The sequence below is a fragment of the Salmo trutta genome, chromosome 40, assembly GCF_901001165.1.
Source record: "Salmo trutta chromosome 40, fSalTru1.1, whole genome shotgun sequence".
In the NCBI taxonomy this organism is placed as follows: domain Eukaryota; kingdom Metazoa; phylum Chordata; class Actinopteri; order Salmoniformes; family Salmonidae; genus Salmo; species Salmo trutta.
In genome coordinates, this window is record NC_042996.1 from 22,176,774 (window position 1) to 22,203,592 (window position 26,819).

Below are 26,819 nucleotides of genomic sequence, written 5' to 3' on the forward strand. Positions count from 1 at the left end.
TTTTAAGTCTGCAGCTCTATCCTGGATGGAAAGCTATCTATCCAGGAGAAAGCAAAAAGTGTTCTTTAATGGTAGCTTTTCAAACAGTAAAGATATACACTATGGTGGTCCTCAAGGAAGTTGCCTTGGCCCACTTCTCTAGTCTATCTTTACTTATGATTTACCTTCAGTAATGAACAAAGCAAGAGTGGTCATGTATGCTGATGACTCTATACTGTATAGCGCAGCATCAGAATGTAATGAGCTAACAGATGAACTGAGCAGTGAACTAAGAATGGTGTCTGAGTGGGTTGATATGAACAAATTGGTGTTGAACATTTCTAAAACTAAATGCATTCTATTTGGTTCAAGATATATGCTTGCTGATGACCCCCAATTGAATTTGTCGATGAATAGTACACATGTAGAGTAAGTGAAAAAAACAAAACTACAAGGCATCATGTTGTATGCAGCTTTATCATGGTCAGAACACATAGATAATATTGTTATTAAGATGGGCAAGGGAATTGCTGTTACAAGAAAATGTTCAGAGTATGTAACATCTAGCACATTGAATCAGGTGATTCAATCCCTGGACCTATCACACTTAGAGTACTGTCCGGTTATATGGTCATCTGCAGCAAAGAAAGATATAAAAAAGATCCAAATGTGTCACACGTGTTGAAGAGATGAGACCAAGGCGCAGCGGGTACCGGAATACTCATACTTTAATTTATTATTTAAAGTGAGTAACGGGAAAAACAAGAAACAGAACGACAGCTAACAGATTTGCAGGCTAGACAAACAGCAGTGCAAATACAACTACCCACAAAAACCCAAACCAAACACACACCTATATATAGGACTCTCAATCAGAGGCAACTAGAAACACCTGCCTCCAATTGAGAGTCCAACACCCAAACCTAAACATAGAAAAACTAAACTAGACAGAACATAGAAATACATATAAAACACAAACCCTCTGCCACATCCTGACCAAACTAATACAATTACTCCCTCTGCTGGTCAGGACGTGACAGTACCCCCCCCCCAAAGGTGCAGACCCTGAATGCACCTAAAAGAAAAGACAAAACTCCCCAAACAACAAAAATATCCCCCTAAACTAAAGGGAGGGAAGGGAGGGTGGCTGCCGTCAACGACGGCACTGTGCTACACCCCCCCTCCCCAACCCACCTATATCGGAGGCGGCTTAGGTGCGGGACGTGGACCCCGCTCCACCCTCGGCGTCGCCCACTTAGGCGGCGCCCCTGGCCGCGTCGGAGGACCGGTGGGCGACCCTGACTGCGCCCGGCTGGCGGGCGATCCTGGCTGCGCCCCGATGGCGAGCGACACTTGCTGCGCTCGCCTGGTGGGCGGCGATGGCTGCGCCCGGCTGGCGGGCCACTCTGGCAGATCCGGCACGGCGGGCCACTCTGGCAGATCCGGCACGGCGGGCACGGCGGGCCACTCTGGCAGCTCCGGGCAGACGGGCCACTCTGGCAGCTCCGGGCAGACGGGTCACTCTGGCAGCTCCGGGCAGACGGGCCGCTCTGGCAGCTCCGGACAGACGGGCCATTCTGGCAGCTCCTGACAGGCGGGCGGCTCTGTCAGCTCCTGACTAGCGGGCGGCTCTGGCAGCTCCTGACTAGCGGGCGGCTCTGGCGGCTCCTGACTGGCGGGCGGCTCTGGCGGCTCCTGACTGGCGGGCGGCTCTGGCGACTCCTGACTGGCGGGCGGCTCTGACGGCTCCTGACTGGCGGGCGGGTCTGGCGGCTCCTGACTGGCGAGCGGCTCTGGCGACTCCTGACTGGCGGGCGGCTCTGACGGCTCCTGACTGGCGGGCGGCTCTGGGGGCACCAGACTGGCGAGGCTGGGCTGACGCACTAGATGCCTGATGCGTGGGGCTGGGACAGGATGTGCCAGTCTGGGCACACGCACCTTAGGGCTAGTGCGGGGAGCGGGAACAGGCCGAGTCAGACTGGGCTGACGCACCTCAAGGCTCGTGCGTGTAGCAGGAAACACTGGACCGTAGAGGCGCACTGGCGGTCTTGAGCGCAGGACTGGCATCACCCCTACTGGCTGAATGCCCACTTTCCCCTGGCACATGCGGGGCGCTGGTACTGCGCGTACTGGCCTGAAAATGCTCGGCCTCGCCACCGTACCCATCACCCCAAAGCACGGGACCTGTCCAGTTCGTCTCTGCCTAAAAAGGGTACAGGGAGCTGGCCTGGGGCTCCATCCTCGCCCCGCCAAACTGCCCTTGTGCCCCCCCAAAAACATTTATTGGGGCTGCCTCTCGGGCTCCTTTACCAGCCGTGTTCCCCGGTCCTCGCCAGATATCCTCCGCTGCTTGGTCCTGGTATGGTGGGTAGTTCTGTCACACGTGTCGAAGAGATGAGACCAAGGCACAGCGGGTACCGGAATACTCATACTTTAATTTATTATTTAAAGTGAGTAACGGGAAAAACAAGAAATAGAAGGACAGCTAACAGATTTGCAGGCTAGACAAACAGCAGTGCAAATACAACTACCCACAAAAACCCAAACCAAACATACACCTATATATAGGACTCTCAATCAGAGGCAACTAGAAACACCTGCCTCCAATTGAGAGTCCAACACACAAACCTAAACATAGAAAAACTAAACTAGACAGAACGTATAAATACATACAAAACACAAGGCCTCTGCCACGTCCTGACCAAAACTAATACAATTACTCCCTCTGCTGGTCAGGACGTCACAAAATGGCTCAAAACAGGGCTGCCAGATTAGCTCTTCATTGCTCTAACCGTATGAATATTATCCAAATGCATCAGAATCTCTCATCAAATTACTATCTAGTCGTCTGATTATCTTTAGGTAACGTTATATATTTTTTTTTAAACACAGTATTTTTCAATCCATGTGTCACGTCCTGACCATAGTAAGAGGTTATTTTCTAATGTAGAGTAGGCCAGGGCGTGACAGGGGGTGTTTTGTGTTTTCTATGTTTTGTATTTCTATGTTTATGTTCTAGGTTTCTATTTCTATGTTTTTTTGGGGGGGTTGATCTCCAATTGGAGGCAGCTGGTCCTCGTGGTCTCTGATTGGAGATCATATTTAAGTAGGGGTTTTTCTTCCTGGTTTTTGTGGGTCTTTATATTTTGAGTCGTGTTTGTTTCTCTCTGCGTCACGGTTTGTTGTTTTGTCAAGTCAGTTATTTATGTATTGCAAAGTTTCACGGATTTAATAAAATGTGGAACTACAACCACGCTGCACTTTGGTCCGCTCCTTTCGACAGCCGTGACACCATGACATATCTTTTCAGTCACCCTAGTCATAGACTGTTCTCTCAGCTACCACATGGCAAGCGGTACTGGAACAACAAGTCTGGAGCCTCTTGGACCTAGACTTGGTGTTCCAGTACCGCTTGCCATGTGGTAGCTGAGAGAACAGTCTATGACTAGGGTGGCTGGAGACTTTGACAATTTCTAGGGCCTTCCTCTGACACCACCTGGTATAGAGGTCCTGGATGGCAGGAAGCTTGGCCCGGTGATGTACTGGGCCGTTCGCACTACACTCTGTAGTGCCTTGCGGTCGGAGGCCGAGCAGTTGCCATACCAGGCTGTGATGCAACCCGTCAGGATGCTCTCGATGGTGCAGCTGTAAAACCTTTTGAGGATCTGAGGACCCATGACAAATCTTTTCAGTCTCCTGGGGGGGAATAGGTTTTGTTGTGCCCTCTTCACGACTGTCTTGGTGTGCTTGGACCATGATAGTTTGTTGGTGATGTGGATGCCAAGGACCGGGGGTGTGCTGAGAATGGGGGTGTGCTCGGTCCTCCTTTTCCTGTAGACCACAATCATCTCCTTTGACTTGATCACATTTAGGGAGAGGTTGTTGTCCTTGCACCACACGGTCAGGTCTCTGACCTCCTCCCTATAGGCTGTCTCATCGTTGTCGGTGATCAGGCCTACCAATGTTGTGTCATCAGCAAACTTAATGATGGTGTTGGAGTCATGCCTGGCCGTGCAGTCATGAGTGAACAGGGAGTACAGGAGCGGGCTGAGCACACACCCCTGAGGGGCCCCCGTGTTGTGGATCAGCGTGGCGGATGTGTTGTTACCTACCCTTACCACCTGGAGGCGGCCCGTCGAGAAGTCCAGGATCTAGTTGCAGAGGGAGGTGTTTAGTCCCATAGTCCTTAGCTTAGTGATGAGCTTTTGAGGGCACTATGGTGTTTAATGCTGAGCTGTAGTCAATGAACAGCATTCTCACATAGATGTTCCTTTTGTCCAGGTGTGAAATGGCAGTTTGGAGTGCAATAGGGATTGCATCAGCTGTGGATCTGTTGGTACGGTATGCAAATTTGAGTGGGTCTAGGGTTTCTGGGATAATGGTGTTGATGTGAGCCATGACCAGCCTTTCAAAATATTTCATGGCTACAGACGTGAGTGCTTCGAGTCATTTATGCAGGTTACCTTAAGTGTTCTTGGGCACAGGGACTATGATGGTCTGCTTGAAATATGTTGGTATTACAGACTCACAGGGAGAGTTCGAAAATGTCAGTGAAGACACTTGCCAGTTGATCAGCGCATGCTCGGAGTACTTGTCCTAGTAATCCGTCTGGCCCTGTGGCCTTGTGAATGTTGACCTGTTACTCACATCGGCTGCAGAGAGCGTGATCACACAGTTGTTCGGAACAGCTGATGCTCTCATGCATGTTTCAGTGTTACTTGCCTCGAAGCGAGCATAGAAGTTATTTATCTCGTCTGGTAGGCTCGTGTCACTGGGCAGCTTTCGGCTGTGCTTCCCTTTGTAGTCTGTAATAGTTTGCAAGCCCTGCCACATCCGATGAGCGTCGGAGACAGTACAGACAGTAGTGGGGTACAGAGATGAGGTAGTGTATAAAAATCATTAAAAAATATTGCGTACAGAATGAGTCCATGCAACTTATTATGTGACTTGTTGAGCACATTTTTATTCCTGAACTTATTCAGGCTTGCAATAACAAAGGGGTTGAATACTTATTGACTAATGTCAGCTTTTAATTTTTTATTAATTTGTAAAGAAAAAAAGAAAAAAACATTAACATAATTCCACTTGACATTATGGACAGAAACAAAAATAAAAATTGTATACATTTTTTATATTTTTTTCTGTCCATAACAAAGTGTGGAAAAAGTCCAGGGGTGTGATTACTTTCTGAAGGCAACTTCACAGATGCATTCAGATTCAGTTTTCTAACTTCAGATTCAAAACCAGAGACAACATTGTGGTACTTTGCCAGCCAGGAAAGGTAGAGGAAAACAGAAAGAATCAAACGCTCTCTGTGGTCAACAGAAGCTTCTGGTGGTTTCTGTAGCCAATGTGGCATGTTGAATATATTTTTTCCTATAAATGTGGCTCTAGCATTAGAACTGTTTTGCTATGATGATCACAGGCAGCGCAGGACACGTTAGAAGGGAGTGTCACAATAAACGCAATTTGTCATTGCCCTTCTAAGGATATTTTTTTCCAATCCCTATTTAATCTTGCTCTTGTGACTGACTGGGTTCAAACCAGGTCTCCAGCATGTCACAAGACTGTTTTAGCTTACTTAGCCAAAGCCCATAGGGGTGAGTTCAGGAAGCTAACACAAGTCTTCAAGTCTCCAGCAAGGTTACTCATCAAAGAGCGTGGTTCATCAAACCATTTCATTTACATTTCACCCCCTTTGACCTCATACTCAGAGATTACGGCACCAACATAACTGACTGGGTTTGACATCAGGCCTTCTGCACAACAACACTTTCTATGGCAAAGAGAAGCAGAAGGATCTGTGCACCCCATTTAATGAGAGTGCAACAGAGGTGGCTTAGTGATCCATGCATGGGATGAGTAATCTTGCCTAAGACCTGAAGATGTGTTAGTTTGACTGAGGAGGTTCTAAGCCAGGTCTCCTGTGCACCAGACAATGTCTCAGACAAGTCACTCATCACTTAAATGATTAAATATTAAACCTTTAAACCTCTCACTAAATACTGTAAGTTATACCAAAATGGTTCTCCAGTAGATTATTAAGAAAGGCTCATCCTTTGTTCTAACATGGCCTTTGTGTCTTTATACAGATAACAACTTCTCATTTCTGACTAATTGAAAATTAGACAAGCCATACATAGCTGGTTACAATTTCAGTTTTATCCTCCAGAAATGATAGAACATATATTATAACAAATGTTATGGTTAAACTCAAATATACTGATTCATAAAAAAAGGAACCTTCATGGAAAAAAATGATAAATGTTTTAATTATATTTATTTATGATATTATGAATAGAAACGAAGGAGTTATGTCACATATGCAGCTATCGAAAATATGTGGTAATATCTGCTCAATCCAAATTTACAACCAACTGATTGTAGAATTAACACAAAAATGGAGGAGGCAAGTGAAAAAGGGAGAAGGTAGGGAACTTGTTTGCCTGACATATATTAAAGATACAAATTGGCTGAAAGGAACTGGACAAAATGTTGACAGCTGCACCATACCGGTTGCAAAATAGATGGGAAGAGATTTCGATGTACCGATTCCATGGTACATGGTTTATGAACAGGTAGAAAAAAACAGCACTTAGACAGCACTTAGAGTTTTTCTATTTAAATGATTATATCAAATTCTTGCCACCAACAGAATGCTATATATATATATGGGGCATAAAACAATCTCAGCTCTGTAGATTTTTCTGCGAAGAGACAGAATCAAAAGATCACTTATTCTGGTATTGCGCCTGGTCACAGGTTCAGGAATGGTTAAAAAAACACAACATGCACTTAAAATTAACCTTACAAATAGCAGTGTTGGGCGATTTGGAAAGCCATAGTCAGTCAATAAATAATATAATAATACTCGTAGGAATGGTTTTCATCTTTAGATCACAATCTGTGGATACTAAACCTTAGAAAGGTGAAAAAATGAAGTAAATCATCACAGCACCACTCAAAAATATATGACACATGGAAATCAAATGAGGGTGGTCTATGGTGATAGGTGGGATGGGCTGAGAGTGGCTAAGGGTTGGGATTAAAAAGTTTATGTTTAGTAATGTATTTTTGTTATGCGACTGCTTTATATAAAAGTACCATGTATGTAAAATGTGTATGCAAAATATGTATGCAAAATGTATATGTAAAAAGTATGTATATGTAGCAGAAAAGCTGTAAAAAAATATGAAAAATATATTTGTCCTCCGAAGAGGGTAACATGGATGGGATGGGTTAATAATAAAATGTACAAATTTAAATCTTACTCATCACGCGAGCGTGGTCACCGGACCACCTGTGTTACACTTCACCCCCCTTTGACCTCCTCTTTGAAGAGACCGCTGCAAGCAGGACCAAAGACTCAGCTTTATCTCAGCAGGCTAACAAAGTCTTAACCCAGTCAATCACATATTACCCTTATAATGAGTACCCTTGCCGGAGACTTGAACATGTCTAAAATTGTTTGGGCAACACATTCAATCAACAACCAACATCACATGTCCTTTCTTCTTTCCTTTATCATTGAAAACATGTTGATATTCTCACTTTCAAAGTGGTGTATTAAATGCAAAGTTAACTAGTTCCTTGCAGTCTACTGTCTTTTAATGATATATCATCTGATACACTTTGTCACTTTTAAGAAATGTGACAACAAACCTGCCACTACAGTATGTAAAGTCCCATGTGAATATATACTGCTCAAAAAAATAAAGGGAACACTTAAACAACACATCCTAGATCTGAATGAAAGAAATAATCTTATTAAATACTTTTTTCTTTACATAGTTGAATGTGCTGACAACAAAATCACACAAAAATAATCAATGGAAATCCAATTTATCAACCCATGGAGGTCTGGATTTGGAGTCACACTCAAAATTAAAGTGGAAAACCACACTACAGGCTGATCCAACTTTGATGTAATGTCCTTAAAACAAGTTAAAATTAGGCTCAGTAGTGTGTGTGGCCTCCACGTGCCTGTATGACCTCCCTACAATGCCTGGGCATGCTCCTGATGAGGTGGCGGATGATCTCCTGAGGGATCTCCTCCCAGACCTGGACTAAAGCATCCACCAACTCCTGGACAGTCTGTGGTGCAACGTGGCGTTGGTGGATGGAGCGAGACATGATGTCCCAGATGTGCTCAATTGAAATCAGGTCTGGGGAACGGGCGGGCCAGTCCATAGCATCAATGCCTTCCTCTTGCAGGAACTGCTGACACACTCCAGCCACATGAGGTCTAGCATTGTCTTGCATTAGGAGAAACCCAGGGCCAACCGCACCAGCATATGGTCTCACAAGGGGTCTGAGGATCTCATCTCGGTACCTAATTGCAGTCAGGCTACCTCTGGCGAGCACATGGAGGGCTGTGCGGCCCCCCAAAGAAATGCCACCCCACACTATGACTGACCCACCGCCAAACCGGTCATACTGGAGGATGTTGCAGGCAGCAGAACGTTCTCCACAGCGTCTCCAGACTCTGTCACGTCTGTCACATGTGCTCAGTGTGAACCTGCTTTCATCTGTGAAGAGCACAGGGCGCCAGTGGCGAATTTGCCAATCTTGGTGTTCTCTGGCAAATGCCAAACGTCCTGCACGGTGTTGGGCTGTAAGCACAACCCCCACCTGTGGACGTCGGGCCCTCATACCACCCTCATGGAGTCTGTTTCTGACCGTTTGAGCAGACACATGCACATTTGTGGCCTGCTGGAGGTCATTTTGCAGTGCTCTGGCAGTGCTCCTCCTGCTCCTCCTTGCACAAAGGCGGAGGTAGCGGTCCTGCTGCTGGGTTGTTGCCCTCCTACGACCTCCTCCACATCTCCTGATGTACTGGCCTGTGTCCTGGTAGCGCCTCCATGCTCTGGACACTACGCTGACAGACACAGCAAACCTTCTTGCCACAGCTCGCATTGATGTGCCATCCTGGATGAGCTGCACTACCTGAGCCACTTGTGTGGGTTGTAGACTCCGTCTCATGCTACCACTAGAGTGAAAGCACTGCCAGCATTCAAAAGTGACCAAAACATCAGCCAGGAAGCATAGGAACTGAGAAGTGGTCTGTGGTCCCCACCTGCAGAACCACTCCTTTATTGGGGGTGTCTTGCTAATTGCCTATAATTTCCACCTGTTGTCTATTCCATTTGCACAACAGCATGTGAAATTTATTGTCAATCAGTGTTGCTTCCTAAGTGGACAGTTTGATTTCACAGAAGTGTGATTGACTTGGAGTTACATTGTGTTGTTTAAGTTTTCCCTTTATTTTTTTGAGCAGTGTATTATATCCAGTAGAGAGGTAACGTTTCTAAATAAAGATGTCTAGCTTTACAGCTTTAGTGGCATTGCAGATTTACCCTATTACACTCTAGGGCAGGGTTTCCCAAACTCGGTCCTGCCCCCCTGTGTAACGCTAGGGCAAAAAAACAAAATGTGATGTCTTAATGCTTAAGATGGTGTGGAAGACCAAAGAAAATGAAACATGTATGCTATTTATAGACATTTTTGAAAATATGACCATACATCAGATTTTTGGTTGATATTTTGACCCCTCAGTCACATTAAAGGGGCAATATGCAGTTCAAACAATAACAAAGCGGACTCCCCTTCACTGTAAGCAGCTGATGGATGGGTCTGGAGAAATGTAACCAGTCAAATTCATATAGAGCTATGGTTGCAAGGACTGATCATCCATGATACTGTATAAAAATAATAGTTTTAACCATGTTTTGAGGCTATACAGTGTTTGTTCACAATTACATTGCTTAAAACAATGGAGTAAAACAAGCCTATATTTTGGGTTCTGATGGGATATTACATTTGAATTAAGCACATGAGGCATTTAAACGTTTTATTCTTCAAGAATTAATAGTTATATACAGTGTTTTTTGTCAACAATCTACACAAAATAATGTCAAAGTAGAATATTTATTTTTTACAGATGAATACAAAATTCAGCACTAAAATATAGTTTGTTTAGGCAAGCCTAAATTAATTCAGGAGTCAAATTTAGCTTGACAAATCACATAAGTTACATGGATTCACTCTGTGTGAAATAATAGGGGTTAACATGATTTTCGAATGACTAACCCTTCCTCTGTCCCCCATACATACAACAGTCTCTCAGTCAAGTACTGAATTTCAAGCACAGATTCATTTACAAAGACCAACGTGCCTCATAAATAAGGGTTATTGGTAGATGGGTTTCAATAATAAATCAGACATTGAATATCTCTTTAATTAAGCATGGTCAAGTTAATAATGATGTATTAAACCACGAAGACACATCAACGATACAGTTGTACTTCTGAACTGAACTGCAGGACAGGAACGAAAATGCTTAGGGATGTTACCATGAAGCCATTGCTGATTTTACAGCTACAGAGTTCAATGGCTGTGACGGGATAAAACTGACGATGGATAAACAACACTGTACAATAATTACTCAAATGACAGCAGAGTGAAAATAAGAATACAAAAATACAGACAAAAACATTCCAAACATTGCAACAAGGCAATAAAGCTGTTTGGTTGGAGGTGGCACAACCAATTACTGAGTGTAAGGGGGACATTACCTTTTCACACAGAGGAATTGGGTGAGCATAACTTTGTAAATTAAATAAATAAAATAAGTTTAATTGTTGTGTTATTTGTAAATTCAGGTCCCCTTTATCTAATATTAGGTTTTAGTTGAAGATAAGATAACATTCAGTAACAAAAATAGAGAAAATCAGAACGAGGGCTAATACTTTTTCACGGCACTATAGGTCATAGACCTGGTTGAGAAATTCTTCAGAAAAAAGAGTATTGTAATAACATTGGTGGTGTCCCTAACGGGTGAAATATGATCTTATTCTCATGACCAGGAAGGAGGAAGAAATTGTGCCTGTTTTGCATACACATAAGGAAGCAAAAATTGTCTTTACTGAAAGTAGTGCACTATCTAAGGAATAGAGTGCCATTTCAGACGCAGCCAGTGGGCTTCAATGCTTCAAGGTGCAATTGGGGGGGGGGGGGGGGGATTCTGGCAGTTTCAAATTTATCTTAACAAATCACATAAGTTACATGGATTCACTCTGTGTGAAATAATAGGGGTTAACATGATTTTCGAATGACTAACCCTTCCTCTGTCCCCCATACATACAACAGTCTCTCAGTCAAGTACTGAATTTCAAGCACAGATTCATTTACAAAGACCAACGTGCCTCATAAATAAGGGTTATTGGTAGATGGGTTTCAATAATAAATCAGACATTGAATATCTCTTTAATTAAGCATGGTCAAGTTAATAATGATGTATTAAACCACGAAGACACATCAACGATACAGTTGTACTTCTGAACTGAACTGCAGGACAGGAACGAAAATGCTTAGGGATGTTACCATGAAGCCATTGCTGATTTTACAGCTACAGAGTTCAATGGCTGTGATGGGATAAAACTGACGATGGATAAACAACATTGTACAATAATTACCTAAATCCTAGCAGAGTGAAAATAAGAATCCAGGTGAAATCCAGGTGAAATCCAGGTGGAAGCTAAGATCCCTTATTGATGTCACTTGTTAAATCCACTGTAATCAGTGTAGATGAAGGGGAGGAGACAGGTTAAAGAAGGATTATTAAGACTTGAGAAAATTGAGACATGGATTGTGTGTGTGTGCCATTCAGAGATGGAACAGGCAGGAAAAAAATGTAAGTGCCTTTGAACGAGGTATGGCAGTAGGTGCCAGGCACACCGGTTTGTGTCAAGGACTGAAACGTTGCTGGGGTTCACGCTCAACAGTTTCCGACGTGTATCAAGAATGTTCCACCACCCAAAGGACATCCAGCCAACTTGACAAAACTGTGGGAAGCACTGGAGTCAACATGGGGGGGTGAAACTCAATATTAAGAAGGTGTTCCCAAAGTTTGGTATACTCTGTGTATACAGTGTCAATGTTTAAACTCTGATATTTCATAATCAATGACCCAAAGCACCCACAGTTTACCTAATGTACTTCTGCACATACGTTATTGTTCCATTTTCCTCACCACTTCCCTGTTCACAAACAAAAGGAGAAAACCTTTAGCCTACATCTTACCTTATACATTGGGGGATTGAAGGATTCTTAATCACATTGTCCTCTCCTCTTCCCTTTTGCCGAACAAAGGGAGAAATCTATTACATCTTACGGTACAAATGAAACTAGGTGGGACATTTTACGCCTACTTGAACGTAATAGTTAGTAAGTGAAGAAATGACATTTGAATCTTTGGAATGTGCAGATATTGTATTCAAGTTTCCTTTAAAATGACAGATTAGATTATAGTTTACACAATATCCTTTTATCACAAAATCACATTGTTTGGTCAAATAATGGGACTTTATTAGCCCACTGTATTCAAAGCATTAATAGTTAATCGGTCAATGAAAGATTAAATAATTGAAAGACTGTGATGGAAATATTTTATCATCCCATTATAGAGGATAGTAACATCAATACGGATCTGTTGAGATATTATACACAGCAGGATGCTTTTCTGCTTTTCTCTAGAGGATGAGACACTGTATAGGAACATCATGGGGCTGTAGTTACCTGATCCATTTGTGGTGGGGGCTCCCTGCAATGGATAAAAACAACAAACATGGTTAGCAGATGTTAATGCGAGTGTAGCGAAGTGCTTGTGCTTCTAGTTCCGACCATGCAGTAATATCTAACAAGTAATCTAACCTAACAATTTCACAACAACTACCTTATACACACAAGTGTAAAGGAATGAATAAGAATATGTACATAAAAATATATGAATGAGCGACGGCCGAACGGCATAGGCAAGATGCAGTAGATGGTATAGAGTGCAGTATATACATATGAGATGAGTAATGTAGGGCATGTAAACATTATATAAAGTGGCATTGTTTAAAGTGGCTAGTGATACATTTCTTACATCAATTTTTCCATTATTAAAGTGGCTAGAGATGAGTCAGTATGTTGGCAGCAGCCACTCAATGTTAGTGATGGCTGTTTAACAGTCTGATGGCCTTGAGATAGAAGCTGTTTCGGTCTCTCGGTCCCAGCTTTGATGCACCTGTACTGACCTCGCCTTCTGGATGATAGCGGGGTGAACAGGCAGTGGCTCGGGTGGTTTTTGTCCTTGATGATCCTTTTGGCCTTCCTGTGACATCGGGTGGTGTAGGTGTCCTGGAGGGCAGGTAGTTTGCCCCCGGTGATGCGTTGTGCAGACCTCACTACCCTCTGGAGAGCCTTACGGTTGTGGGCGGAGCAGTTGCCGTACCAAGCGGTGATACAGCCTGACAGGATGCTCTTGAATGTGCATTTGCAAAAGTTTATGAGTGGTTATGGTGACAAGCCGAATTTCTTCAGCCTCCTGAGGCTCCTGCGCCTTCTTCACCACGCTGTCTGTGTGGGTGGACCATTTCAGTTTGTCCGTGATGTGTACGCTGAGGAACTTAACATTTTCCACCTTCTCCACTACTGTCCCGTCGATGTGGATAGGGGGCTGCTCCCTCTGCTGTTTCCTGAAGTCCACGATCATATCCTTTGTTTTGTTGACATTGAGTGTGAAGTTATTTTCCTGACACCACACTCCCAGGGCCCTCACCTCCTCCCTGTAGGCTGTCTCGTCATTGTTGGTAATCAAGCCTACCACTGTAGTGTCATCTGCAAACATGATGATTGAGTTGGAGGCGTGCATGGCCACGCAGTCATGGGTGAACAGGGAGTACAGGAGAGGGCTGAGAACGCATCCTTTTGGGGCCCCAGTGTTGAGCATCAGCGGGGTGGAGATGTAGTTACCTACCCTCACCACCTGGGGGCGGCCTGTCAGGAAGTCCTGGACCCAGTTGCACAGGGCGGGGTCAAGACCCATGGTCTCGAGCTTAATTACGAGTTTGGAGGGTACTATGGTGTTAAATGCTGAGCTGTAGTCGATGAACAGCATTCTTACATAGGTATTCCTCTTGTCCAGATGGGTTAGGGCAGTGTGCAGTGTGATTGTGATTGCGTCATCTGTGAAGCTATTGGGGCGGTAAGAAAATTGGAGTGGTTCTAGGGTGTCAGGTGAGGTGGAGGTGATATGGTCCTTGACTAGTCTCTCAAAGGACTTCATTATGACGGAAGTGAGTGCTACGGGGCGATAGTCATTTAGCTTAGTTACCTTAGCATTCTTGGGAACAGGAACAATGGTGGCCCTCTTGAAGCATGTGGGAACAGCTGACTGGGATAAGGATTGATTGAATACGTCCATAAACACATCAGCCAGCTTGTCTGCGCATGCTCTGAGAACCCAGCTGGGGGTGCCGTCTGGTCCGGCAGCCTTGCAAGGGTTAACACGTTTAAATGTTTTACTCACGTTGGCTGCAGTGTAGGAGATCCCACAGGTTTTGTTAGCGGGCAGTGTCAGTGGCACTGTATTGTCCTCAAAGCGAGCAAAGAAGTTGTTTAGTTTGTCTGGGAGCAAGACATCATGGTCCGCGACGAGGCTGGTTTTCCTTTTGTAGTCCGTGATTGACTGTAGACCCTGCCACATACCTCTCATGTCTGAGCCGTTGAATTGCGACTCTACTTTGTCTCTATACTGACGTTTAGCTTGTTTGATTGCCTTAAGGAGGGAATAGCTACACTGTTTGTATTCGGTCATGTTTCCAGTCAGCTTGCCCTGATTAAAAGCAGTGGTTCACGCTTTCAGTTTTGCGCGAATGCTGCCATCAATCCACGGTTTCTGGTTGGGGAATGTTTTAACCTGTCTGGGCTAGGGGGCAGTATTTTCACGGCCGGATGAAAAAAGTACCCAATTTCAACAGGTTACTACTCTGGCCCAGAAACTAGAATATGCATATTATTAGTAGATCTGGATAGCAAACACTCTGAAGTTTTTAAAACTGTTTGAATGGTGTCTGTGAGTATAACATAACTCATATGGCAGGCAAAAACCTGAGAAAATCCAAGCAGGAAGTGGAAAGTCTGAGAACTGTATTTCTTTTTTTGATTCTCTATCGAAGCTCCAGTGTCTGTGGGGTGACGTTGCACTTCCTAAGGCTTCCATTGGCTGTCAACAGCCTTCAGAAAGTGGTTTGAGCATTTTCCTGTCACTGGGCAGATAATAGGAGCTCAGTTACTGAGTGGTCTGCCTGGCAACAAAGGGATTGGATATGTGCAGTCACGCGAGCCTTTCTTCTTTTTCTTCTTTAATGAATATGCTATTGTCCGGTTGGAATATTATCGCAATTTTATGTTAAAAATACCATAAAGATTGATTTTAAACAGCGTTTGACATGCTTCTAAGTACGGTAATGGAACATTTTGACTTTTCGTCTCTGGTTCTGCGCTCGCGCGTTATGCCTTTGGATAAGTGATCTGTACGCACGAACAAGGTATTTGTACATAAATATGGATTATTTGGAACAAAAACAACATTTGTTGTGGAAGTAGCAGTCCTGGGAGTGCATTCTGACGAAGATCAGCAAAGGTAAGAGAATATTTCTAATACTAATTCTGAGTTTAGGTTGACCCGAACTTGGCGGGTGTCTGTATAGCTCTCTGTGATGGCTGAGCTATGTACTCAGAATATTGAAAAATGTGCTTTCTCCGTAAAGCTATTTTAAAATCTGACAAAGTGGTTGCATCCAGGAGTAGTCTATCTATAATTCTTTAACCTCTCTAGGGAAGACGAAATCGTCCCACAAATTCAACAGCCAGTGACAAGTCAGAGCGCCAAATTTAAAACCACAAAATGTCATAATTCAAAGTTCTCAAACATAGGACTATTTTACACCATTTTATAGATACACTTCTCCTGAATCGAACCACATTGTCCGATTTCCAAAAGGCTTTACAGCGAAAGCAAAACATTAGATTATGTTAGGAGAGTACATAGACACAAATAATCACACAGCCATTTTCCAAGCAAGCATATATGTCACATAAACCCAAACCACAGCTAAATGCAGCACTAACCTTTGATGATCTTCATCAGATGACACTCCTAGGGCATTATGTTACACAATGCATGCATGTTTTGTTCAATCAAGTTCATATTTATATAAAAAAACAGCTTTTTACATTAGCATGTGATGTTCAGAACTAGCATACCCACCTCAAAACTTCTGGTGAATTTACTAAATTACTCACCATAAACGTTGACATAATACATAACAATTATTTTAAGAATTATAGATACAGAACTCCTTTATGCAATCGCTATGTCCGATTTTAAAATAGCTTTTCGGCAAAAGCACATTTTGCAATATTCTGAGTACATAGCTCGGCCATCACGGCTAGCTATTTTGACACCCACCAAGTTTGGGGCTCACTAAACTCAGAATTACTATTAGAAAAATTGGATTACCTTTGCTGTTCTTCGTCAGAATGCACTCCCAGGACTTCTCCTTCAACAACAAATGTTGTTTTGGTTCCAAATAATCCATAGTTATATCCAAATACCGTCGTTTTGTTCGCGCGTTCACCTAACTATCCAAACGGTAATGCGCGAGCGCATTTCGTGACAAAAAAAATCTAAATATTCCATTACCGTATTTAGAAGCATCTCAAACGCTGTTTTAAATCATTTTTTATGCTACTTTTCTGGTAAAATAGCTATAATATTCCAACCGGGCAACGTTGTATTCATTCAAAGGCTGAAAGAAAAAGAATTGAGAAGTCTCGTGAACGCGCATCTCAGTCTCACTGTCCCAAGGCGGACCACTTACAAGCAGAGCTGTTGTACTTTGCCCAGAGACAGCAGACACTCCATTCCACTTTCTGGCGGCTTTAGAGAGCCAATGGAAGCCTTAGAAAATGTCACGTTACAGCACAGATGCTGTATTTTCGATAGAGAGATCAGACAGGTCACTTCCTGTATGGAATCTTCTCAGGTTTTGGCCTGCCATATGAGTTCTGTGATACTCACAGACACCATTCAAACAGTTTTAGAAACTTTAGAGTGTTTTCTATCCAAATCTACTACTATTATATGCATATTCTAGTTTCTGGGCAGGATTAGTAACCAGATTAAATCGGGTACGTTTTTTATCCGGCCGTGAAAATACTGCCCCCTATATCACAACAGGTTAAATAATTGTTAAATATTTTGTCAACGTTTATGATGAGTTTTTTTGTAAATTGATGTGCACATTCACTGGAAGTTTTGGTGGGAATACATTTTCTGAACATCATGCGCCAATGTAAAATGCTGTTTTTGGATATAAATATGAACTTTATCGAACAAAACATACATGTATTGTGTAACATAATGTCCTAGGAGTGTCATCTGATGAAGATCGTCAAAGGTTAGCGCTTCATTTAGCTGTGTTTTGGGTTTTATTGACACACGTCCTTGCTTGGAAAATGGCTATGTGATTATTTGTGTCTATGTACTCTCCTAACATAATCTAATGTTTTGCTTTCGGTGTAAAGCCTTTTTGAAATCGGACAATGTGGTTACATCAAGGAGAAGTGTATCTTTAAAATGGCGTAAAATAGTTGTATGTTTGAGAAAGTTGAATTATGATATTTTGTTGTTTTTGAATTTGCCGCCCTGATATTTCACTGGCTGTGTCACGTAGCCCATAGAAGTTAATAGACGCTGTGGGTACAACATTACCGATGCACTTGCTAATAAACTCGCTCACCGAATCAGTGGATTCATCAATGTTATTGACCGACGCTATGCGGAACATATCCCAGTCCACGTGATTGAAGCAACCTTGAAGCGTGGAATCCGATTGGTCGGACCAGCGTTGAACAGACCTGAGCACGGGTGCTTCTTCTTTTAGTTTCTGTCTATAAACTGGGAACAACAAAATGGAGTCGTGGTCAGCTTTTCCGAAAGGAGGGAGGGGGAGTGTTTTATATGCATCGTGGAAGTTAGAATAACAATGATCCAGGGTTTTTCCAGCCCGGGTCGCGCATTCGATATGCTGATAAATTTTAGGGAGCCTTGTTTTCAGATTAGCCTTGTGAAAATCTCCAGCTAGAATAAATGCAGCCTCAGGATATGTGGTTTCTAGTTTACATAGAGTCAAATAAAGTTATTTCAGGGCCGTCGATGTGTCTGCTTGGAATATATATGACTGTGATTATGATCGAAGAGAATTCTCTTGGTAGATAATGCGGTCGGCGTTTGATTGTAAGGAATTCTAGGTCAGGTGAACAAAAGGACTTGAGTTCCTGTATGTTGTTATGATCACACCACGTCTCGTTAATCTTAAGGCATACACCCCCCCCCCTTCTTTATGCCAGAAATATTTTTGTTTATGTCGTCGTGATGCATGAAGAAACCAGGTGGCTGTACCGACTCTGATGACGTATCCCAAGTGAGCCATGTTTCCGTGAAACAAAGAACGTTACAAGTCTCTGATGTCTCTCTGGAAGGCAACCCTTGCTCGGATTTCATCTACCTTGTTGTCAAGAGACTGGACATTGGCGAGTAGTATGCTCGTTAGCGGTGAGCGATGTGCCCGTCTACGGAGCCTGACCAGAAGACCGCTCCATCTGCCCCTTCTGCGGCGTCGTTGTTTTGGGTCGCTGGCTGGGATCCAATCCATTGTCCTGGGTGGTGGACCAAACAGAGGAAAGTCGTTGTAAGGGGTGTGTAACCGGTGGCAGGGAAGTCAGATGCGGGAGAGCAGAACTTGGTAATAGCCGGAGCAGTATAACTTCTCTAGGGTTGGGGGCAGTATTTTCACATCCGGATGAAAGGCGTCCCCAAATTAAACTGCCTGCTACTCAGACTCAGAAGGTAGGATATGCATATTATTAGTAGATTAGATTGAAAACACTCTGACGTTTTTAAAACTGTTTGAATGATGTCTGTGAGTATAACACAACTCATATGGCAGGCAAAACCCAGAGAAAAATCCAACCAGGAAGTGGGAAATCTGAGGCTTTAGTTTTTTCAAGTGAATGCCTATCTAACACACAGTAACTTAGGGTTCATTTTGCACTTCCTAAGGCTTCCAATAGATGTCAACAGTCTTTAGAAAGTTGTCTGAGGCTTCTATGGTGAACAGAGAGCGAACAAAGGAAGTTGGAAGTTGTTGACTCAGGAAAGGCGCACGTTCATTGGCGCGCGTTCACGTGAGAGGTAGCTGTGTTCCATTACATTTTTCAAGACACTGGAATCGTTCAGTTGGAATATTATTGAAGTTTTATGTTAAAAAGGCCCTAAAGATTGATGCTATACATCGTTTGACATGTTTCTACGAATGTAAATATAACGTTTTTTGACTTTCGTCTTGAACATTTCGGCGCGTTTCCTACATTTGGAGTAGCTTACTGAACGCGCAAACAACAAGGAGGTATTTGGACATAGTGTCACGGTTGTCGTCGGTTAAGGAGGACCAAAACGCAGCAGGCATGCGGTTGTTCATTTTGAACATTTATTAAACTCCAAAATGAACATACAAAAATAACAAAACGAAACCACGAACAACAAAACAGTCTGGCAAAGCCTAAGGCTCAACACAGAACAATCACCAACAAACACAAACACACCCTAATATATGGGACTCTCAATCAAAGGCAGATAGACAACACCTGCCTTCAACTGAGAGTCCCAACCCCAATTAACCAAACATAGAAACACACACACTTGGCTAACCATAGAATACATAAACATAGACCATCAACCAAAAACCCGGAAATACTAAATCAAACACCCTTTAAACAAACACACCACCCTGAACCACATAAAACAAATACCCTCTGCCACGTCCTGACCAAACTACAATACTAATTAACCCTTATACTGGCCAGGACGTGACAGTACCCCCCCCCCCCCCCCCCCATAAAGGTGCTAACCCCGGAAGCACCTTTAAAACAAAAAACAAAACAAAACCAACAACCCCAAACAACAAAACAAAAATTCCCCTCTACTAAAGGGAGGGAAGGGAGGGTGGCTGCCGTCAACGACGGCACTGTGCTACACCCCCCCCTCCCCAACCCACCTATATCAGGAGGTGGCTCCGGTTCTGGCCTTTCCCGGCAGTCGGGCCACTCTGGCAGTTCGGGGCAGTCTGGCCAGTCTGGCAGCTCGGGGCAGTCTGGCAACTCGGGGCAGTCTGGCAACTCGGGGCAGTCTGGGCAGTCTGGCAACTCGGGGCAGTCTCGGCAGTCTGGCAACTCGGGACAGTCTGGGCAGTCTGGCAACTCGGGACAGTCTAGGCAGTCTGGCCACTCGGGACAGTCTGGGCAGTCTGGCCACTCGGGACAGTCTGGGCAGTCTGGCCACTCGGGACAGTCTGGGCAGTCTGGCCACTCCGGCAGTTCAGGGTAGTCTGGCCACTCCGGCAGTTCAGGGCAGTCTGGCCACTCCGGCAGTTCAGGGCAGTCTGGCCACTCCGGCAGTTCAGGGCAGTCTGGCCACTCCGGCAGTTCAGGGCAGTCTGGCCACTCCGGCAGTTCAGGGCAGTCTTGCCACTCCGGCAGTTCAGGGCAGTCTGGCCACTCCGGCAGTTCAGCGCAGTCTGGCCACTCCGGCAGTTCAGCGCAGTCTGGCCACTCCGGCGACTGTTGACTGGCGGGCAGCTCCGACGACTGTTGACTGGCGGGCAGCTCTGACGACTGTTGACTGGCGGGCAGCTCCGACGACTGTTGACTGGCGGGCAGCTCTGACGACTGTTGACTGGCGGGCAGCTCTGACGACTGTTGACTGTCGGGCAGCTCTGGTGATGGTTGACTGGCGGGCAGCTCCGACGACTGTTGACTGGCGGGCAGCTCCGACGACTGTTGACTGGCGGGCAGCTCTGGCGACTGTTGACTGGCGGGCAGCTCCTGCCCCGTCACACAGCCCTTGTGCCCCCCCCTAAAAAATTATTGGGGGTGCCTCTCGGTCTCCCAGTCCTTGCCAGCCTTCTTCCGCTGCTTGGTCCTTAGTTGGTGGGTGATTCTGTCACGGTTGTCGTCGGTTAAGGAGGACCAAAACGCAGCAGGCATGCGGTTGTTCATTTTGAACATTTATTAAACTCCAAAATGAACATACAAAAATAACAAAACGAAACCACGAACAACAAAACAGTCTGGCAAAGCCTAAGGCTCAACACAGAACAATCACCCACAAATAACAAACACCTTAATATATGGGACTCTCAATCAAAGGCAGATAGACAACACCTGCCTTCAACTGAGAGTCCCAACCCCAATTAACCAAACATAGAAACACACACACTAGACTAACCATAGAATACATAAACATAGACCATCAACCAAAAACCCGGAAATACTAAATCAAACACCCTTTAAACAAACACACCACCCTGAACCACATAAAACAAATACCCTCTGCCACGTCCTGACCAAACTACAATACTAAGTAACCCTTATACTGGCCAGGACGTGACACATAGATTATGGACTTTATCGAACAAAGGGGCAAGGGCGAACGATCTGTCAATAAAATTCACAGCCGCGCCTGAATCGACAAGTGCCTTATGCTGGGAATGCAGGGAAAACTCAGGGAAATAAATATACAAAAACATGTGTGCAACAGAGGGCTCTGGGTGAGAAGGGTGCCGGCTCACCTGGAATGATGCCAGAGTGTCCTGCCTGCTGCCTCGATCCCCAGAGGAACCAACCCGGCACCGACCAGCAGTGTGACCTCTGCGGCCACAGATGGTGCACGAGCCAGAACCTCCTCCAGTCTCCCTATGCACAGCACCTCCCAGCTCCATGGGTCCTGGAGCGGCGGTGCTCGGGGATGGAACCGATAGAACCCGATCTGGACGTCCGCGGGTGGCCAGCAGGTTATCCAGCCAAATGGACAGGTCCACCAGCTGGTCGAAAGTAAGGGTGGTGTCCCTGCAGGTCAACTCCCGTCGGACGTCCTCGCGCAAACTGCAGCGATAGTGGTCAATCAGGGCCCTATCGTTCCATCCCTCGCCGGCGGCCAGGGTCCGAAAATCCATGGCGAACTCCTGGGCGCTCCTCGTTCCCTGTCTCAGATGGAAGAGACGTTCACCCGCTGCTCTATCCTCGGAGGGGAGTTGCAATGAGATTAGTGTAAGAACAGCATCTAGTAAAGATGAGGTCAAGCGTATTGCCTGTCTTGTGAGTAGGGGGGGAAGGTGAGAGGGTGAGGTCAAAAGAGGAGAGGAGTGGAAAGAAGGAGGCAGAGAGGAATGAGTCAAAGGTAGACGTGGGGAGGTTAAAGTCACCCAGAACTGTGAGAGGTGAGCCATCCTCAGGAAAGGAACTTATCAAGGCGTCAAGCTCATTGATGAACTTAAAGAAAAGCAGCCAACAAGTGCTCAGCATATGTGGGAACTCATTCGCGACTGTTGGAAAAGCATTCCAGGTGAAGCTGGTTGAGAGAATGCCAAGAGTGTGCAAAGCTGTTATCAAGGCAAAGGGTGGCTATTTGAAGAATTGGTTACTACATGATTCCATATGTGTTATTTCATAGTTTTGATGTCTTCACTATTATTCAACAATGTAAAAAATAGTTAAAATAAAGAAAAACCCTTGAATGAGTAGGTGTGTTCAAACTTTTGACTGGTACTCTATATATAGACAATTTTTACTTTGCCCTGCCTACAGGATAAGATTCATCCAATAAACGTCAACCTGACAGCTTAAGGGAGAGAACCACCTGCTGAAAGTGCAAATCCCCCCCCCTTCAGTAGTGTATATGACAATACATGTGTGTATGTGTGTGTACAAGTAGCCAATCATAAAAGACCTACTGCGTGCACTAGAGACACATACTGTATGCTGTGTTCGTAAATTCAATCTGGAGTACCAGAGTGCGCTCTGAGTGCTCTCTGGGCTTTCGTAAATTCAGAGCTTTGTCAGATTGTCCATTTGTAAATTTAGAGCGTTTTGCTCTCGGATCATTCAGAGAGCACATTGGATGCTCTGGCCAAGGAGTAGGGTTGATCCGAGTGCTCTGGCCTCACAACGGCAGTCAAGCACCCAAGCTAGCTAGCTAACTTGCTAGCTACTTCCAGATACAAATGAGAGACATCCCGATGGGGTTTGTGGTGATTGTACGGAGATTGTGGCAGCCGGTTAAATGGTGTCCCTTGACAAGGTAAGAACAAGATGTCAGGAGAAATGCAGTATAATCATAAGGAGACTCATACTTGGAATACGGAGGAGAAATGGAGGGAAAAAGAGAGGCAGAGGAGGTCTAAGAGAGAGAGGGAGGAAGACGGTGAGCTTGAGTCGGTTAAAAATGGTGGAAAAAAGGGAGATAGTTTGTTAAAGAAGAACAGTAGAAAGTGTAAGCAGAGTGAGCTGAAGACAGGAGGAGAAATAGACGTGAATGAGGGAGAAGTATCGGAGGTGGTAGGTGTGGTGAAGTTCTCTGAGCCTGAGGCTTGCACCGAGGGTCTGGATAAAGATGAGTATGTGACAGTAGAAGTGAAGTTTTTGAAAAAAGTGGACCCTTGCCTTTTGGCTGATCCGTTTGTGGTTTCAGGGTGGGTGAAAACAGAGTTGGGTACTGTGGAATCGGTGAGGGTAACCAGAAGTGGTCTTATAATAATTGTTTGTGTTTGTGCTGGTAAGAGAGAAAAGGCGCTTGGCGTTAAACAAATAGGGGCAAGAGATGTGAATTCTTTCGCTCTCAAGAAAAGGGTGCCACTGAAAGGAGTGATTACTGGGGTTGCAGTAAATGTAAAAGTTGACCAACTGAAGGGGAAGATTCCCGGTGTTCGTGATGCTCGTTGTTTGTTGCGACGCAGACAGGGTTGCCAGAGTGGTGAAATAGAAGAGTCATTGTCTGTTCTTTTGAGTTTTGATGTTGAGTCTTTGCCCGACAAAGTGATGTTAGGATATATAAGGTATCCTGTAGCTTTTGTGCTGAATACATTACTTTGTTACAGGTGTCAAGCTTATGGGCATGTGGCAGCAGTGTGTAGGAGGGAGGTTCCTAGTTGTGCAAAGTGTGCAGAAGGGCATGAGACAAAGGAATGTGTAGTATTTGGGAAAGTAGCGGTATGTGTTAATTGTAGGGGTGCCCATGGGGCTGGGATCAGAAATGTCCCGTGTGAGAGAGGCAGGTTGAGGTTTCCAGAGTTAGAATAGTGCAGAAGTTGTCATAAGCTGAGGCAGTGAAGAAAGTAGAGAAAGATGGGTCAATGGGGAGGGATCCAGAGAGTAGTGGTGAGAGTAGTAGATCTGCACCAGTACAGAGGGATAGGCCAACAAGTGATATACACTACCGTTCAAAAGTTTGTAGTCACTTAGAAATGTCCTTGTTTTTTAAAGAAAAGCACATTTTTTGTCCATTAAAATAACAACAAATTGATCAGAAATGCAGTGTAGACATTGTTAATGTTGTAAATGACCATTGTAGCTGGAAACGGCAGATTTTTTATGGAATATCTACATAGGCGTACAGAGGCCGATTATCAGCAACCATCACTCCTGTGTTCCAATGGCACGTTGTGTTAGCTAATCCAAGTTGATAATTTTAAAAAGCTAATTGATCATTAGAAAACCCTTTTGCAATTATGTGAGCAAGGCCGAAAACTGTCGTTCTGATTGAATAAGCAATAAAACTGGCCTTCTTTAAACTAGTTCAGTATGTGGAGCATCAGCATTTGTGGGTTCGATTTCAGGCTCAAAATGGCAAGAGTTTCTTCTGAAACTCATCAGTCTATTCTTGTTCTGAGAAATAAAGTCTATTCCATGCGAGAAATTGCCAAGAAACTGAAGATCTCGTACAACGCTGTGTACTACTCCCTTCACAGAACAGCACAAACTGGCCTAACCAGAATAGAAATAGGAGTGGGAGGCCCCGGTGCACAACTGAGCAAGAGGAAAATTACATTAGAGTGTCATGTTTGAGAAACAGCTGCCTCACAAGTCCTCAACTGGCAGCTTCATTAAATAGTACCCGCAAACACCAGTCTCAACGTCAACAGTGAAGAGGCGACTCCAGGATGCTGGCCTTCTAGGCAGAGTTGCAAAGAAAAAGCCATATCTCAGACTGGCCAATAAAAATAAAAGATTAAGATGGGCAAAAGAACAGGCAGAGGAACTCTGCCTAGAAGGCCAGCATCCCGGAGTCGCCTCTTCATTGTTGATGTTTGAAGGAAGTCTGAAGGAAGAATGCTTTGAATTGATTTCACTCAGTCATTGGGTGCATTTTTTGTCACACTCCCTTCTAACAAGTCCTTGTGAGTACCAGGGAGGGAAACAAAAGGCACATACAGTTGAAGTCGGAAGTTTACATACACTTAGGTTGGAGTCATTAAAACCCGTTTTTCAACCACTCCACAAATTTCTTGTTAACAAACTATTGTTTTGGCAAGTCGGTTAGGATATCTACTTTGTGCATGACACAAGTAATTTTTCCAACAATTGTTTACAGACAGATTATTTAACTTATAATTCACTGTATCACAATTCCAGTGGGTCAGAAGTTTACATACACTAAGTTCACTGTGCCTTTAAACAGCTTGGAAAATTCGAGAAAATGATGTCATGGCTTTAGAAGCTTCTGATAGGCTAATTGACATCATTTGAGTCAATTGGAGGTGTACCTGTGGATGTATTTCAATACCTACCTTCAAACTCGGTGCCTCTTTGCTTGACATAATGGGAAAATCAAAACAAATCAGCTGGCAGTGTACGAGACGATCAAACCAGCAATGTATCATTGGTAAATTGTGACGGACTGACTGATCTACAACTAATAATGAGTCGTTATTTATGATGCAAGGTGATTTGTAAATCAGTCAGTCACCTGCAGTCATTTTGATTCTCTGGACTAACTCTCCTCCTTGCCTTACCTTCTTCGGCTCAAAAAAAATTAAAAGAGAGACAGAGAGAATCCCTCATCAGTACCACTGCGATGACACTTCTGTAGCCTGTGACCACGGGTACAGACCAACTTCTTTCAACTTGAATGATCAATAATTAACGGTCTTTGGACCACATTTGCTCGACTGAGGACAACAAACAACTCTTACTCAACCTGTTGGGGCTAGGGGGCAGTATTTTCACAGCCGGATAAAAAACCTGATTTAAACTGGTTACTACTCTTGCCCAGAAACGAGAATATGCATATGATTAGTAGATTTGGATAGAAAACACTAACGTTTCTAAAACTGTTTGAATGGTGTCTGTGAGTATAACAGAACTCATATGACAGGCCAAAACCTGAGAAGATTCCATGCAGGAAGTGCCCTGTCTGACAATTTGTTGTCCTTCTGTTGCATCTCTATCAACATTACAGCATCTATGCTGTAACGTGACACTTTCTAAGGCTTCCATTGGCTCTCTAAAGCCACCAGAAAGTGGAATGGGGTGTCTGCTGTCTCTGGGCAAAGTACAGCAGTTGAGTTTGTAAGTGGTCAGCCTGGGGACAGTGAGACTGGAGATGCGCATTCACGAGACTTCTCAATTTTTTTCTTTCAGTCTTTGAATGAATACAACGTTGCCCGGTTGGAATATTATCGCTATTTTACAAGAAAAGTAGCATAAAAATGTATTTTAAACAGCGTTTGACATGCTTCTAAGTACGGTAATGGAATATTTTGCATTTTTTTGTCACGTAATGCGCTTGTGCGTTACCCTTCGGATAGTGACCTGAACGCACGAACAAAACGGAGGTATTTGGACTTAACTATGGATTATTTGGAACCAAAACAACATTTGTTGTTGAAGTAGAAGTCCTAGGAGTGCATTCTGACGAAGAACAGCAAAGGTAATCCAATTTTTCTAATAGTAATTCTGAGTTTAGGTGACCCCAAAGTTGGCGGATGTCAAAATAGCTAGCCGTGATGGCCGAGCTATGTACTCAGAATATTGCAAAATGTGCTTTCGCCGAAAAGCTATTTTAAAATTGGACATAGCGATTGCATAAAGGAGTTCTGTATCTATAATTCTTAAAA

At 44.2% G+C, this 26,819-nt stretch overlaps 1 protein-coding gene across 1 annotated transcript in view; it reads right to left on the bottom strand.

The window, feature by feature from the left end:
• Nucleotides 1-12,142, bottom strand: part of LOC115180194 (mucin-19-like) — a 57,909-nt gene extending 45,767 nt beyond the window's left edge. Inside the window, exon 1 of the mRNA XM_029742090.1 lies at nucleotides 12,061-12,142. Within this exon, the coding sequence (XP_029597950.1) occupies nucleotides 12,061-12,069 (9 nt within the window). The 5' untranslated portion in view covers nucleotides 12,070-12,142. The remainder of the gene's footprint in view (nucleotides 1-12,060) is intronic.
• Nucleotides 12,143-26,819: the final 14,677 nt, after the last annotated feature.